General features: G+C 43.9%; 1 protein-coding gene across 3 annotated transcripts; it reads right to left on the reverse strand.

Annotated features, from left to right (window-relative positions):
* Positions 1 to 233: 233 nt before the first annotated feature.
* Positions 234 to 6,587, reverse strand: LOC142074703 (iron-sulfur cluster assembly 1 homolog, mitochondrial-like). Of its 3 annotated transcripts, none has more exons than XM_075135505.1 (4): positions 6,482 to 6,587; positions 4,847 to 4,900; positions 2,958 to 3,063; positions 234 to 537 (listed from the first exon to the last, which is right to left on the reverse strand). In XM_075135505.1, the coding sequence occupies exons 1-4, from the start codon at positions 6,542 to 6,544 to the stop codon at positions 389 to 391; spliced, it is 372 nt and encodes a 123-aa protein (XP_074991606.1). In that variant the 5' UTR covers positions 6,545 to 6,587; the 3' UTR covers positions 234 to 388. The 3 variants fall into 3 exon arrangements, with proteins under 3 accessions (XP_074991606.1, XP_074991605.1, XP_074991608.1); XM_075135504.1 differs by having other exon boundaries at positions 6,437 to 6,587; XM_075135507.1 differs by lacking the exon at positions 6,482 to 6,587 and adding an exon at positions 5,715 to 6,054.
* Between the last annotated feature and the right edge of the window lie 7,912 nt (positions 6,588 to 14,499).

A 14,499-nucleotide genomic window follows, 5' to 3' on the forward strand; every position in this document is an offset into this window, starting at 1 on the left:
AACTCAAAGCAGAATAAATAGGCAATATATTCTTGCAAATGGCTTTTGGATGGAGAAGTGCAAGTGGAGTGGACAAAGAAAATGGCAAAGGAAAAGAACAGTGAGATTTTACTTCCATGATACATGAAAACACAGAAATGCTACAGCACTTAATGTTCTTACCTTCTGGGTCCCAATTAATCACAAATTGCAGTGTAAAAACATCAGTGCGGGGATTTAACACACAATTTAAATTTTCAAAATGAAAAAGTGAATTAACTTTATTTTCCTTAATGGCATCCACACTTTACACAGCCTAAGAACCTGAAGAAAATGCATTTGCTTTTGAAAGCCACATATTCAGCAAGTGTTTTGTGGCTTTCAAAGTCAAAGAAATAGTCCTGAAATTTCAAATGTTAAAGCTTTCTCCACAGCCACATGTTCCTTTGATGTTTGGATTATTGAAGACAAATTCACTGGACAGTTTGTCTTCCACATAGTCCATTTCAGTTCCTAGAAGTGTCAGCTGTGCTTTCTTCTCAATAAAGATTCTAATCCCTTAAAGACAACAAAGAAAAAAAAAATATTACATACAGCAAAACTGTTCATCATTCACTTTGAAATGTTGTTCCAACCAGTGATAAAAGTGGAAGTTAAATACAAAAATCTGTCAATATAACTCATTTTCCCTAGCCTAAGATAGGGCGCTTTTTTTTTTCCTTCTCCTTTTTTTTCCTCCTCAACTCTTGCTACAAAATTCTAGTAACAGTCTAGTGCTGGTATTTGTGTACATGTGCTCATTTATTTTCATTCAGATTTAAAACCATGATACCCAGAGTAATCAGTTGTAGAACTTGGGAATCAATCTCAGCTTTGATACTTCCTTTTCCATGCATTATAGTCAGTAACCCATTTACTACTGTTCTTAAAGCCTGTGCATCCAACAAGATGTTAAAAAAAAAAAAAAAACAACAAAAAACCAACCCCAAACCAAAGCAAAAAACCCTAAAAAAACCAACTGAAGAACCCTTCTCTCATAAGGAATGTCCTTTGCTCTGCCAAAATTATTAGGTCTATATGAATTATTAGCAATATTGAATTCTATACCGAGGTAGATGATGAGTGAAATTTTGAAGATATCATAACCTTTAAGAACTAAGAATTGGTAGTTCATCTGCAGAACTAGAAAGATCTCCTTTTTCTAAAGTATGCAAAGTATCTACCAGCCTGGAAAGTTATTGAACTTTAAAACTGCAAGTATGGTATAAAGTGGTTAGTATGAATAGACTGCTTTAGCTGTCCATAGACTAGGAAATAATAAAAATAAAAATTTAAAAATAGCATCAGTAGCAGCAACAAGAAGTCATTAAGTTATAGGAGAGTGCTGGAAAGCTGTTTCATCATAGTAGAAGTTGAGATGAAACACTTTAGTGAAACAACTCAAGTCTGTGGGCAACTAAGTTGAACCTCCACATTTTTCTTGGTCAACCCAGACAGTAATACACAGGGAAGGCTAAATCTAATGAAAAAGGACCTGAACCCTGAAGCAGAACCACAATTCTGTATTAAGCATCAGCACTTGCTAACTAAAAGCCAGGAGAATTGGGTTGGTATCCAAAGCCACCAGCTCACTGAGCAAAGCGCTATATAAAAGTCAGAGCCTTCAGTGGAAAGCTGTCTAGAAGCAATCAAAATAAAACAGAAGGTACACAGCCACAACTGAAACATCATCTGGCTTTGGAGATCAAGGCCTCTCATGACTGAGGGAAACTGCTTTCATCTCCCTTAAGAACCAAGACAGGAATTGCCTTCTGAAAAATGTGTTTTCAGCCCTGTAAAGCCAGAGCAGCTCTGGAGCCAAGCAGAAGAGGCAACTCTAGGAGCCAGCTAAATCTGAAGTCAAGAAGCACCTGCAAAATTAGGTGGCAGTCCTGATCTCATCTACTCTATTTCAATTTAATAATTTGCTGAAGTTCCAACTAATATTTTTTTTAAGACAAAACCAAATTTTATGAGTTGGTCACAGATATTTTCAAGGCAGCTGGAATTTGAGCTCTGCTAAGCAGCACAGCTTCTATAAGAAAGTAACTGTGATATCCCACTCTTATTCAAATCTCCTACTTTGCCACCAGTTGAAAAGTAATCTTTCTGGATGCAAACACAGCACAGTTCAATAATGTATAAAAAAATTTAGCAATTTTTAGAAGAACAGAAACCAAGACAAACATTATTATGCCTTTCTAAAAATTCATGCTTGACAAAAATATCACTGAGAGAAGTTTCTATAAAAATTGGAAAGATGTATGGAACTTTCAGTACTTTAACAATAGACCTATGATGGGACTACTCAATGAAATTATCAGGCAGCAAGCCTAAATACCAACCTAAGAAAACAGTTTCAAACATAACGCTTAATTAAAATTATAGAATGCATTGTCACAAAACAATGTCAAGATCAAAAGCATAAAGACATTAAAAAAAAAGTCATTTATAAGGCTAGTTATAGAAGACAGCTGGGAAAACTCTTTGCAAATAAAACCTTTACTTTGCCAAGCCTTATTTTAGGTATGTTAGTAAAGTATCCTTCTGTCCATGCCTTGTTCTGTATTCTCTCAGATATTTGCTATTGGTCACCTCCAAAGACAGGAATAAAGGGCTAGACCATTTATTCTGACCATTTATTCTGACAGAGACTTTTTTGTTGTTATCATAGGGAACTCCATCTTAACCCAACATGGGCATGAAATGAAGGTTGAATCAAGGATATTCCTTATTTCCTCTACAAAGCTGCAGATTTTAACAAACTGATTAATTTTACATCTTCACAACAGAAACTAGGGTGACAACTCCTGTAACAGAACACTAGAACCTCTTACAATAACTTGTTACTTTGAAGTCCTAACCTGCCCCTTGGCAAACCTGTAATTAGGCTATTCTTCCCCCCCCCCCAGTTTTGCTTTACTGCATCAGAAACTTACCATCTTGAACTACTTCTTCATCGGAGTCTCCTTTTGACTTTGTATATTCTAGTGTGTAAGAAAGTCCATTGCATCCTCTTGTACGAACACCTACTTTCACACCTACCTAAAATAAAACATTTTTTTTTTAAACCTATTCTTGAACACCAAAATAAGAAGTATGCAGAACAACAAAAAGCTGACATTTATTCTCCCTTGCCTCAAGGCCAGTGCTAAAACAGAAGTGAACTAGTTTAATGGATTAAAAGGTAACATTTTTCCTCTTATAAAATTGACCACCAAGGTAAAAGCAGACATCAGATGTTTGCTACTGTGGACCAAGCCCTGAAGTATGTTTTGATTTTTTTTTTTTTTAAAAAAAAAAAAAAATCAAAGTAATGAACTGTTGACACTCCTTGGTGCTTTATCTCATAAAAGTCAAACTTCAAAGACAGATGTTTTTGCAACTTCAAATGAAAGTTTATTCAGATGGTAATTCAGGCACTATTTTAAGATTGTTGACAGTAACATAATTATGAAGTTGTGAGGCCAAGTCAAGGGCAGCTGCTAGATTTTTACATAACTCCTATAATGACCATTAGAAATCTACTACTTCAATCCAAAGTTCTGAAAACATTACTTTAAGATCTTCATTATCCGCATTACCATTCACACTTAAAACTTAATCCTCTCCTTTTTGCAAGTAAGTTTATTCATTTACTGTGTTAATCAATGTTAAAGCCCAAGCTAGTCAATATGTTTGCGGATAATGGATATGGATAATTTGCAATTATCCAACACAAGCCTGTAAGTCAAACAGAGCATCTATGCAAGTAAACAGCTGAGAAAAGGTTGTCGAAGAGGTTGATACAGGTTGTTGAAAATGAACTGGAAAATTATTTATGCACAAGGATCTTCCAAAAGTATCTGTACCACTTTTCACACAAAAATACTTCAGTACATAATTTGAAAAGTATAATCATCTATGGAACCAATGTTATGATTAAAAACATATCAAAATGTATCGCTTGATGACAAGTGGAATCTCAGACAAACAGCACTCATTCTTTTCAGACTAAATACCCTCCTCTACAAGAAGGGCTAGAAATAATGGGTTGGAAAACATGAGCACCATTTATAACAAGGGGGATGACTGATCAGCTAAGCTGTAGGCTTTGGGCTTCCTTAAGATGGTTTAAAACATTAGAATGAAGAGTCTAGTTAGTTGCAGATGTGCAGGAAGCAAAAGAAACAATGGGTTTTATACAAAAGTTGAGGGAAATAATCTTCTTGAACTAGTACTTGCTGTAAAGAAGAAAACCTAATGCTTGCTTTTATAATGGTTAGAAAGCAAGACTGTGCTCTTCTCAAGAAGATGACATTCTCAATCAGCTATTTGTTGAAATACCAATTATTTACAGAAAAAGACATTGTCTGGCAAGTTTCATAAGAATTATACCTTTTCCAATGGGTATGAATCTAACATTATTATCTATTTCACAACCAGAATGCCTTCAAGAATTTAATAACATCTTAGTATCAACAGCTGAAGATCTCTAGCCCTACCAGAAGTCACCACTATGCCATACTAGAATAGTTGATCAAAATATGGCTTAGAAATATTTTTCAAGCTTAAGGTGTTTTTTTTTTTTCTTCAGTTTTACCCATCTCAAAAGTAACTGTACAGTGAAAGGTCATTACAGTCAATTATTTTCTGCATTTTACTTTATATAGAAATGAAGCTTGATAGATAAACAAACTTATACAGTCCCATCCAAAAAAAAAGACATCAACATCTCCAAGTTTTTCAGTGTTTATTTCAAGCTGCTAGGTTAGCCAGAAACGCTTTGTAATAATCATCAGTGCTAATACCTTAGTATAATCTGCAAGATAGCCCTGTTTGCACTTACATGCTCAGGTTTATCTTTAAGAAGTTGTTTTATCTTCTGAACAGCTGATGGGGTCTGAAAGACAAATATATGCATATGCTTGTATGTAGTTTAAAAAAAAAATTCAAGTATGCTACACGCTTTGTAATACATGCAAGTCACACACTACAAATAAAAAGTTCTCTTTGTGCAATCAAATTTTGTCTTAGTTTACAGTTAAGTTTTGTCTCCTATCTGCGAAGTCCACCTACAGCACCAACCATCTGACACTGTCAACTAGCCTTTCTTCTACTTGAAACCGATGCCTCAAGATACATACTGCAAAATTACTACAACTCAATTAAACAGTTCTGTTCTAGTCAAAATGTTGTCATATATGCATTACAGAAAAATCAGCCAGGCACAGAAATATTTATTCCCTTCTTTCCCATTAACTTATGAGAGGAACTATGATTTTACAGAAGATAAACTCATAGTTCATATAGATCTATCTAGTTGCTGCAGAAATGCAAGACTACATACACAAAATATACATAAAAAAGTTCCCCTTACATACTTACAAGTTTCCAGGATATTGAGTAAGGTGAAGTTTTTATTACTAGCAGTTTCAAACACACAAAGCAAACGTCTACTAGATTTACATTAGAATACCTTTTCTAATTAGCGCTATTAATATTCAATTGCTACAAGATCACTACAATACAGGAATTACCTGCTCAGACAAATGACTGAACTAGATATATTTAGTCTGCCCCCGTCAACGCAGAGGGCTGCACCTCCCTCCGGAGTAAGCCTTCCCAACTGTACGGCCTCTGCAATACTGCCACAACTAGTAAATGCACTTTCTCAATTAACACAGGGATAGAGAGTCTCCTTGGGAACAACCTACTTGCCAGTTTCTGTACTGAATTTCCATTCTTCAGAATAAATATACTTCTTAGAGTGACTGTGCAAAACATCACCCCACATGAAAGTGACCGCACCGGTCTTTCCCCCTTTTCCTACTGCCTGCCGGCCGTTATCAGGCCAGAGACTGCCCATCGCTAGCACACCGCACCGCAGTTCGGATTTCTCCAAACCCCAAGACAGTCCCGCTTTCTCTAAGCATCGTCTCTACACAGGCGCAGATGAGGAAACACCAGAGTCCTCACCGGGAGCACAAACGCCCCCAGCAAGCTCACAAGCGGGAATAGGTCCTTTCCAATTCCTTGTAGACCCTTCCTAGCGACTAAATCCCAACGCCAACGCGCAGCTGGCAACCTCGGAGGGTTAACAGCGCTCGCCCTCAGGCCTACGGCCCTGCGCAGCAGCAGCACTCAGAAGCGCTGGGCGCAGGTTCGCCTGCTGCTAGGCCAGGCGTGCAGCACCGCCAGCCACGTACACAGGCTCGACAGCACGGCCCGCGCCGTCCCAGTCACTAGCAGCCTAGAGGCGTCGGCGTAGCATCTGCCTCGGGGCGAACGGACAGTCAGGCTGACAGAGACACTTCAACGCAGCCCTGCCCGTAGCACAGTTCTAACGCCCGCTCTCAGGACAAAGGCACAGGTCAGAGAGGCCTGTGAGCGGCATCCCACAGGGCGGTGAGGGGCCCGCCACACCTCCAGCACTGACCAGGGTGAGAGCAGCGCGGGTAGCCTGGATCTTCCTCTTACTCACGGCCCGCACCGTAGCCCTCACGACGGACGAAGCCATGACCATCTCAGCCCTCTCCTCTCCCATCTGCCATCTGCCATGGACACAGCCGACATGACGCCACGACGCATGACGCCACGACGCATAGCGCACTCCCTGCGCCCACCCCTATTGGGCAGCAGCCCATGATTGGCAACTAGCAACGACCCTGCCTCCTTCCCCGGCACGCCCCCGGCTATTACCGAGAGGGAGCTGTGCCGTCAACTGTTATAACCCCGCTGCCAAGCGGAGTGTACATGCCTTTTTATTTTAAACTCTTAGACGTTGTGCACCCAGGAAAAGAAGGGCGTTGCACGCAGGAGGGCTGTTCGCAGAGATAAGCAGGCGGGTGGTGCTGAGACTTCGCCAGGGGAGCAGGAGTAGGAAGCCCTTCCCTTCAGGCCTCTGCTGGCAGTCCCGAGGGGAAGGCAGGGAGAGTGAAAAAAATAAAATCTCCCCTTTTTTTCAGGAACAGCATCAGATACTAGTTTCTAACCCTATTCCACCCCCACCCCCCAGACTCCCACTAAAATCAAATTAGTATATAGTCCACCCCTCCATGTCTACAAAAAACATAGTAAAAAACCATAAAGATTTATTGACGATAACATAGAGAAACATTTTAAAGCAGCTTGGCATAAGGCTATTCAATTTTAAATTGGCATCTCAGGCAAAATCTAAGCATAGAATAGTTTAGCTTTGGACAAATTATTTAAAGTATGCAAAACCAGGAAACGGTCACCTGTAGGAGAGGGTAAAGTTGATGTATCACAGCTGGATAATGAATGCATATAGTATATGCATACAAGCAAATATTTTTTCCTCTGTATGTCCTCTTCCCCTTGAAACTTCCTCTTTTTTTGCTCCCCTTCCCTTCTGGATTTATGTCCAACAGTGGTTTGGTGACTGCGCTGTGGTCGCAGACTTCAGGCACTCTTCACCACTTACATGGGCCTAAGATGCATGCCTGGTTCACGCTCATCATGTTATTTCTTCCAGCCCCAGAAGATGCTGAAAGAACTGTATTCTGCCACTCCCAAACTGCTCGTGGCAGCCCTGTGGAGGTACATTGGGGTAACTTTTGATACTCGGGAGAAACCTTGAGAGCCTTGGCACAGGAAGAGTAATCACATTACTTTAATTTCAATGATGGCTATACCAGAAGGAAAAAAAATGCCTGTTTTCCATTTCCTTTGACAGCATCCTTAAACATGCTAGACAATACTTTAAACATATATTTACCTTTAATTTACAAAGTTCAAACACAAGCAACATTTCTGCATCTCATTACTGGATCTCGTTTGAGTAACGGACTCATTGCATGCTTAGCCAGTTCTAAATAGCTTAATACTAAACGTGCAGGTTTTTTAAATTTTTTTTACATACATAATTATGCCACTACTCTTTAACACTAGGACTGAGTGCCCTGGTTTCGGCTGGGATAGAGTTAAATTTCTTCCTAGTGCTGTGTTTTGGATTTAGTATGAGAAGAATGTTGATAACACACTGATGTTTTCAGTTGTTGCTAAGTACCCTGATAGTCAAGGACTCCTCAGAAGCTGGGAGGGAGCATAGCCGGGTGTCCTGGTTTCGGCTGGGATAGGGTTAAATTTCTTCCTAGTGCTGTGTTTTGGATTTAGTACAAGAAGAATGTTGATAACACACCGATGTTTTCAGTTGTTGCTAAGTGCCCTCCTAGTCCAAGGACAGCTCCCGTGCCTACTGACTGAGCTAGGTACACAAGATGGGAGGGAACATAATCAGGACAGCCAGCCCAGCTGGCTAATGGGATATTCCATACCATGTGACGTCATGCTCAGTATATGAAGGGTAGGCGTGATCCAGGAAGTACCGATCGCTACTTGGTTATCGGTCAGCGCGGGTGGTGAGCAATTGCATTGTGCATCACTCATTTTGTATATTCTATCATTATTTATTATCATTATTCTCCCTTTTTCTGTTCTATTAAACTGTCTTTATCTCAACCCACGAGTTTTTCTCACTCTTACCCTTCCAATTCTCTCCCCGTCCCGCTGGGGGGGCGGGGGGAGTGAGTGAGCGGCTGCGTGGTATTTGGCTGCCTGCCAGGTTAAACCACGACAGTCCTTTTTGGCGCCCAACGTGGAGCACGAAGGGTTGAGATAACGATAGATCTGATCAAAGTGTGTTAAGGCAAAATTGTTATAAGCATCCATTATATTGATTAGTCACAATGTTGATGTATTGGCTGTCAAAGTTGTGGGGCTGGCTCTCAATGTTGGGTCATGTAATACCTTGCTTGCAGTATGTGTTCCCTTTTGTGCTGTTTATCATCTGTCAGAACTGGGCCAAGATTATCATTTTGTTGCTGTTTTATGAGGTGATAAAATCATTGGTCGTAAGTCTAATCTGGTATCTGTACTCGGCACTGCCGTCATTTCTGTACCTCGGGAACCACCTCTTAGAAATTATTGGTAATTGCACGTGTTCCTCCTCGGAGAATGAATTTAAGGGGGAGACGGGATGGGACACTCTCTCCCACTTGTTCATCTTCCCTTCCATATCGTCAGAAACTCCTTTTTCTTCTATCCTCTTCACAAAGATGTCCACAATATTCCCTGAGAATTTTGAATATCCTTGGGATGCTCAAACAAGCATGTTCATATTGCTATGTCTCCTGAATGTGGTTCAGGCCTTGTTTAGGGTTAAACAACTATTCAGGAATACTGTCCAGAGATCAACCCTCAGGAACAAGAAAAGAGGGAGGGCAAGCAGTGGTGCCTCATTGGGGCGGGCGGAGCGGCGAGTCTCGGGGGCGGCTACAGACACGGTGGCTACTCAAAACCCCACGACAGGCACTGCGGCTACTCCAACCCCCATGACAACCCCTGTGGCTACTCAAACCCTGGCAACAGTCACCGTAGCTTCTCCAACCCCTGCAACAGGCACTGCAGCCACTAAAACTCCGGCAACAGGCACTACAGTTACTCCAGCCCCCGCGACAGGCACTGCAGCTACCCAAACCCCAGCAACAGGCACTACAGCTGAACCAGAGGACCAACCCTTGCTGGTATCCGTTGCCCCTGTACAGAAGAGGAAATCTTGGAAACGGAGATCAGGTCATTTAGAAAGGGATGATGAAAGAGCAGGGCCATCATGAGGAGAGGAGGAGGAAGAGGAAGAACTCATAAATGAGACGGAAACCACCCGATCGCTATCCCTGAGTGAGCTGCGAGATATGCGGAAAGATTTCAGCCGTTGTCCAGGCGAGCATATTGTTACCTGGCTGCTCCGATGCTGGGATAATGGGGCCAGTAGCCTGGAATTGGAGGGGAAGGAAGCCAAACAGCTGGGATCCCTTGCTAGGGAAGGAGGCATTGACAAAGCGATTGGAAAAGGGACACAGGTCCTCAGCCTTTGGAGGCGACTGCTGTCAGGTGTGAAGGAAAGGTATCCCTTCAAGGAAGATGTTATATATTGCCTAGGCAAATGGACCACTATGGAGAGAGGTATCCAGTACCTGAGAGAACTAGGCGTGCTGGAGGTGGTTTATAGTGACCTGGACAACAACCAAACGCCCAAAGATCCAGATGACGTTCAGTGCACGCGACCCATGTGGCGGAAGTTGGTACGGAGTGCACCAGCATCATACGCCAGTTCGTTGGCAGTACTGTGCTGGAAAGAGGAAGAAGCACCAACGGTGGATGAGGTGGTTAGCAGACTTCGGGATTTTGAAGAAACTATCTCCTCCTCCCTTGTCTCGGCTGTGGAGAAACTGTCCCGAAAGGTCCAGCAACTCGAAGAGGATAGGTCCTATTCCCCACCTGTACGGACCAGTATCTCAGCCATTAGGAGTCAGCGTTTTTCTCCTCAAGAGAGAGGATATCGAAAGTACACACCACGGGGCACCCTGTGGTTTTACCTGCGTGACCACGGAAAGGACATGAGGCAGTGGGATGGAAAACCTACCTTGACCCTAGAGGCACGGGTACGTGAGTTGCAAGGAAAAACAATCACACAAGGGGGTTCTCCCAGGAAAAATGCTGCTCCAGTTTTCAGGAAAAACCTGTCTCACGATGGTCCAGTTTCCAGTGAACAGTTCCCCAGACAGAGTAGAAGGGCTGATCTTACTTTGGACTGTAATGAAGGAATTCTTGACTCATGTTTGCAAGAAGTGAGAAGCAGATACTATGACCAGAACTAGAGGGGCCCTGCCTCCGGCCAGGTGGAGGAAAGGGACAACCGGGTTTACTGGACTGTGTGGATTCGATGGCCTGGCACATCAGACCCACAGGAGTATAAGGCTCTCGTAGACACCGGTGCACAGTGTACCCTGATGCCATCAAGCTATAAAGGGGCAGAACCCATTTGTATTTCTGGAGTGACAGGGGGATCCCAAGAGTTAACTGTATTGGAGGCCGAAGTGAGCCTAACCGGGAATGAGTGGCAGAAGCACCCCATTGTGACTGGCCCAGAGGCTCCGTGCATCCTTGGCATAGACTACCTCAGGAGAGGGTATTTCAAGGACCCAAAAGGGTACCGGTGGGCTTTTGGTATAGCTGCCTTGCAGACAGAGGAAATTAAACAGCTGTCCACCTTGCCCGGTCTCTCAGGGGACCCTTCTGTTGTGAGGTTGTTGAGGGTTGAAGAACAACAGGTACCAATCGCTACCACAACAGTGCACCGGCGGCAATACCGCACCAACCGAGACTCCCTGATCCCCATCCATGAGCTGATTCGTCGACTGGAGAGCCAAGGAGTGATCAGCAAGACTCGCTTACCCTTCAACAGTCCCATATGGCCAGTGCGAAAGTCTAATGGAGAGTGGAGACTAACAGTAGACTACCGTGGCCTGAACGAAGTCACGCCACCACTGAGTGCTGCCGTGCCGGACATGCTAGAACTTCAATACGAACTGGAGTCAAAGGCAGCCAAGTGGTACGCCACCATTGACATCGCTAATGCGTTCTTCTCCATCCCTTTGGCGGCAGAGTGCAGGCCACAGTTTGCTTTCACTTGGAGGGGCGTCCAGTACACCTGGAACCGACTGCCCCAGGGGTGGAAACACAGCCCTACCATTTGCCATGGACTGATCCACACCGCACTGGAACAGGGTGAGGCTCCAGAACACCTGCAATACATTGACGACATCATCGTGTGGGGCAACACAGCAGAAGAAGTTTTTGAGAAAGGGGAGAGAATAATTCAAATCCTTCTGAAGGCCGGTTTTGCCATAAAACAAAGTAAGGTCAAGGGACCTGCACAGGAGATCCAGTTTTTAGGAATAAAATGGCAAGATGGACGTCGTCAGATCCCAATGGATGTGATCAACAAAATAACAGCCATGTCCCCACCGACTAGCAAAAGGGAAACACAAGCTTTCTTAGGCGTTGTGGGCTTTTGGAGAATGCATATTCCAGATTACAGCCTGATTGTAAGCCCTCTCTATCAAGTGACTCGGAAGAAGAACGATTTCAAATGGGGCCCTGAGCAACAACAAGCCTTTGAACAAATTAAACAGGAGATAGTTCATGCAGTAGCCCTTGGGCCAGTCCGGGCAGGACAAGATGTGAAGAATGTGCTTTACACCGCAGCCGAGGAGAATGGCCCTACCTGGAGCCTCTGGCAGAAAGCACCAGGGGAGACTCGAGGTCGACCCTCAGGGTTCTGGAGTCGGGGATACAGAGGATCCGAGGCCCGCTACACTCCAACTGAGAAGGAGATATTGGCAGCATATGAAGGGATTCGAGCTGCTTCGGAAGTGGTTGGTACTGAAGCACAGCTCCTCCTGGCACCCCGACTGCCGGTGCTGGGCTGGATGTTCAGAGGGAGCGTCCCCTCTACACATCATGCAACCGATGCTACGTGGAGTAAGTGGGTCGCGCTGATCACACAACGGGCCCAACTAGGAAACCCCAGTCGCCCAGGAATCTTAGAGGTGATCACGAACTGGCCAGAAGGCAAAGATTTTGGAATATCCCCAGAGGAGGAGGTGACGCGTGCTGAAGAGGCCCCACTGTATAATAAACTACCAGAAAATGAGAAGCAATATGCCCTGTTCACTGATGGGTCCTGTCGCCTTGTGGGAAAGCATCGGAGGTGGAAAGCTGCTGTATGGAGTCCTATACGCCAAGTTGCAGAAACTGCTGAAGGAGAAGGTGAATCGAGCCAGTTTGCAGAGGTAAAAGCCATCCAGCTGGCCTTGGACATTGCTGAACGAGAAAAATGGCCAGTACTTTATCTCTATACTGACTCATGGATGGTGGCAAATGCCCTGTGGGGGTGGTTGCAGCAATGGAAGCAGAACAACTGGCAGCGCAGAGGTAAACCCATCTGGGCTGCCGCGTTGTGGCAAGATATTGCTGCCCGAGTAGAGAACCTGACTGTAAAAGTACGTCATGTAGATGCTCACGTGCCCAAGAGTCGGGCCACTGAAGAACACCAAAACAACCAGCAGGTGGACCAGGCTGCTAAGATTGAAGTGGCTCAGGTGGATCTGGACTGGCAACATAAGGGTGAATTATTTATAGCTTGGTGGGCCCATGACACCTCAGGCCATCAAGGAAGAGATGCAACATATAGATGGGCTCGTGATCGAGGGGTGGACTTAACCATGGACGCTATTGCACAGGTTATCCACGAATGTGAAACGTGCGCTGCAATCAAACAAGCCAAGAGAGTAAAGCCTCTTTGGTATGGGGGACGATGGTTGAAATACAAGTATGGGGAGGCCTGGCAGATTGATTATATCACACTCCCACAAACCCGACACGGCAAGCGCTATGTGCTCACCACGGTGGAAGCAACCACCGGCTGGCTGGAGGCATACCCTGTGCCCCATGCCACTGCCCGGAACACCATCCTGGGCCTTGAAAAGCAAGTCCTATGGCGACATGGCACCCCAGAAAGAATTGTGTCAGACAACGGGACTCACTTCCGAAACACCCTCATAGACACCTGGGCCAAAGAACACGGCATTGAGTGGGTCTATCACATCCCCTACCATGCACCAGCCTCTGGGAAAATCGAACGATACAACGGGCTGCTAAAGACAACACTGAGGGCAATGGGTGGTGGGACATTCAAGCATTGGGACACACATTTAGCAAAAGCCACCTGGTTAGTCAACACTCGGGGGTCTGTTAATCGAGCTGGCCCTGCCCAATCGAGACTCTTACGTACTGTAGATGGAGATAAAGTCCCTGTCGTGCACATAAGAAATATGCTGGGAAAGACAGTCTGGGTTACTCCTGCCTCGGGCAAGGGAAAACCCATCCGTGGGATTGCTTTTGCTCAAGGACCTGGGTACACTTGGTGGGTGATGCGAAAGGATGGGCAAGTCCGGTGTGTACCTCAAGGGGATTTGATTTTGGGTGAAAATAGCTAATGAACTGAATTTTACGATGTCAATTGTTATATGATATTGTATATCGTTATTTCTATGGTTGCTATCAATGGTATAGCAGTGAAAATCACCCAGATTAATGAAGAATGAGCTGACTCCGATGAAACCGAGCAAAGTGCAATGATGATAGAACTGAACGAGTGCAGCAGTACCGAAATGAGAACTGGCTTCAGGATGCAACAGCCCAACACCACACACCATCCTTCTGGCCCTGAAAGACTGTTATGACAGATGGACCCCAAAGTTGTGGACTAAAAGAACTCAATGGACATTTGTATATATTTATGTATATATATGTATGTATATGTATTATATGTATATATATGTATGTATATGTATTATATATGTATATATATATAAAAGATAGTGGTGATTAATTGAAATGTATCGAAAAATGTGAGACCTAAGCATAACGTAAATGGTATGGAATAAGGGGTGGATACTGTCCTGGTTTCGGCTGGGATAGGGTTAAATTTCTTCCTAGTGCTGTGTTTTGGATTTAGTATGAGGAGAATGTTGATAACACACTGATGTTTTCAGTTGTTGCTAAGTGCCCTCCTAGTCCAAGGACAGCTCCCGTGCCTACTGACTGAGCTAGGTACACAAGATGGGAGGGAAC

The sequence above is a fragment of the Calonectris borealis genome, chromosome W (assembly GCF_964195595.1).
Source record: "Calonectris borealis chromosome W, bCalBor7.hap1.2, whole genome shotgun sequence".
Classification (NCBI taxonomy): Eukaryota; Metazoa; Chordata; class Aves; order Procellariiformes; family Procellariidae; genus Calonectris; species Calonectris borealis.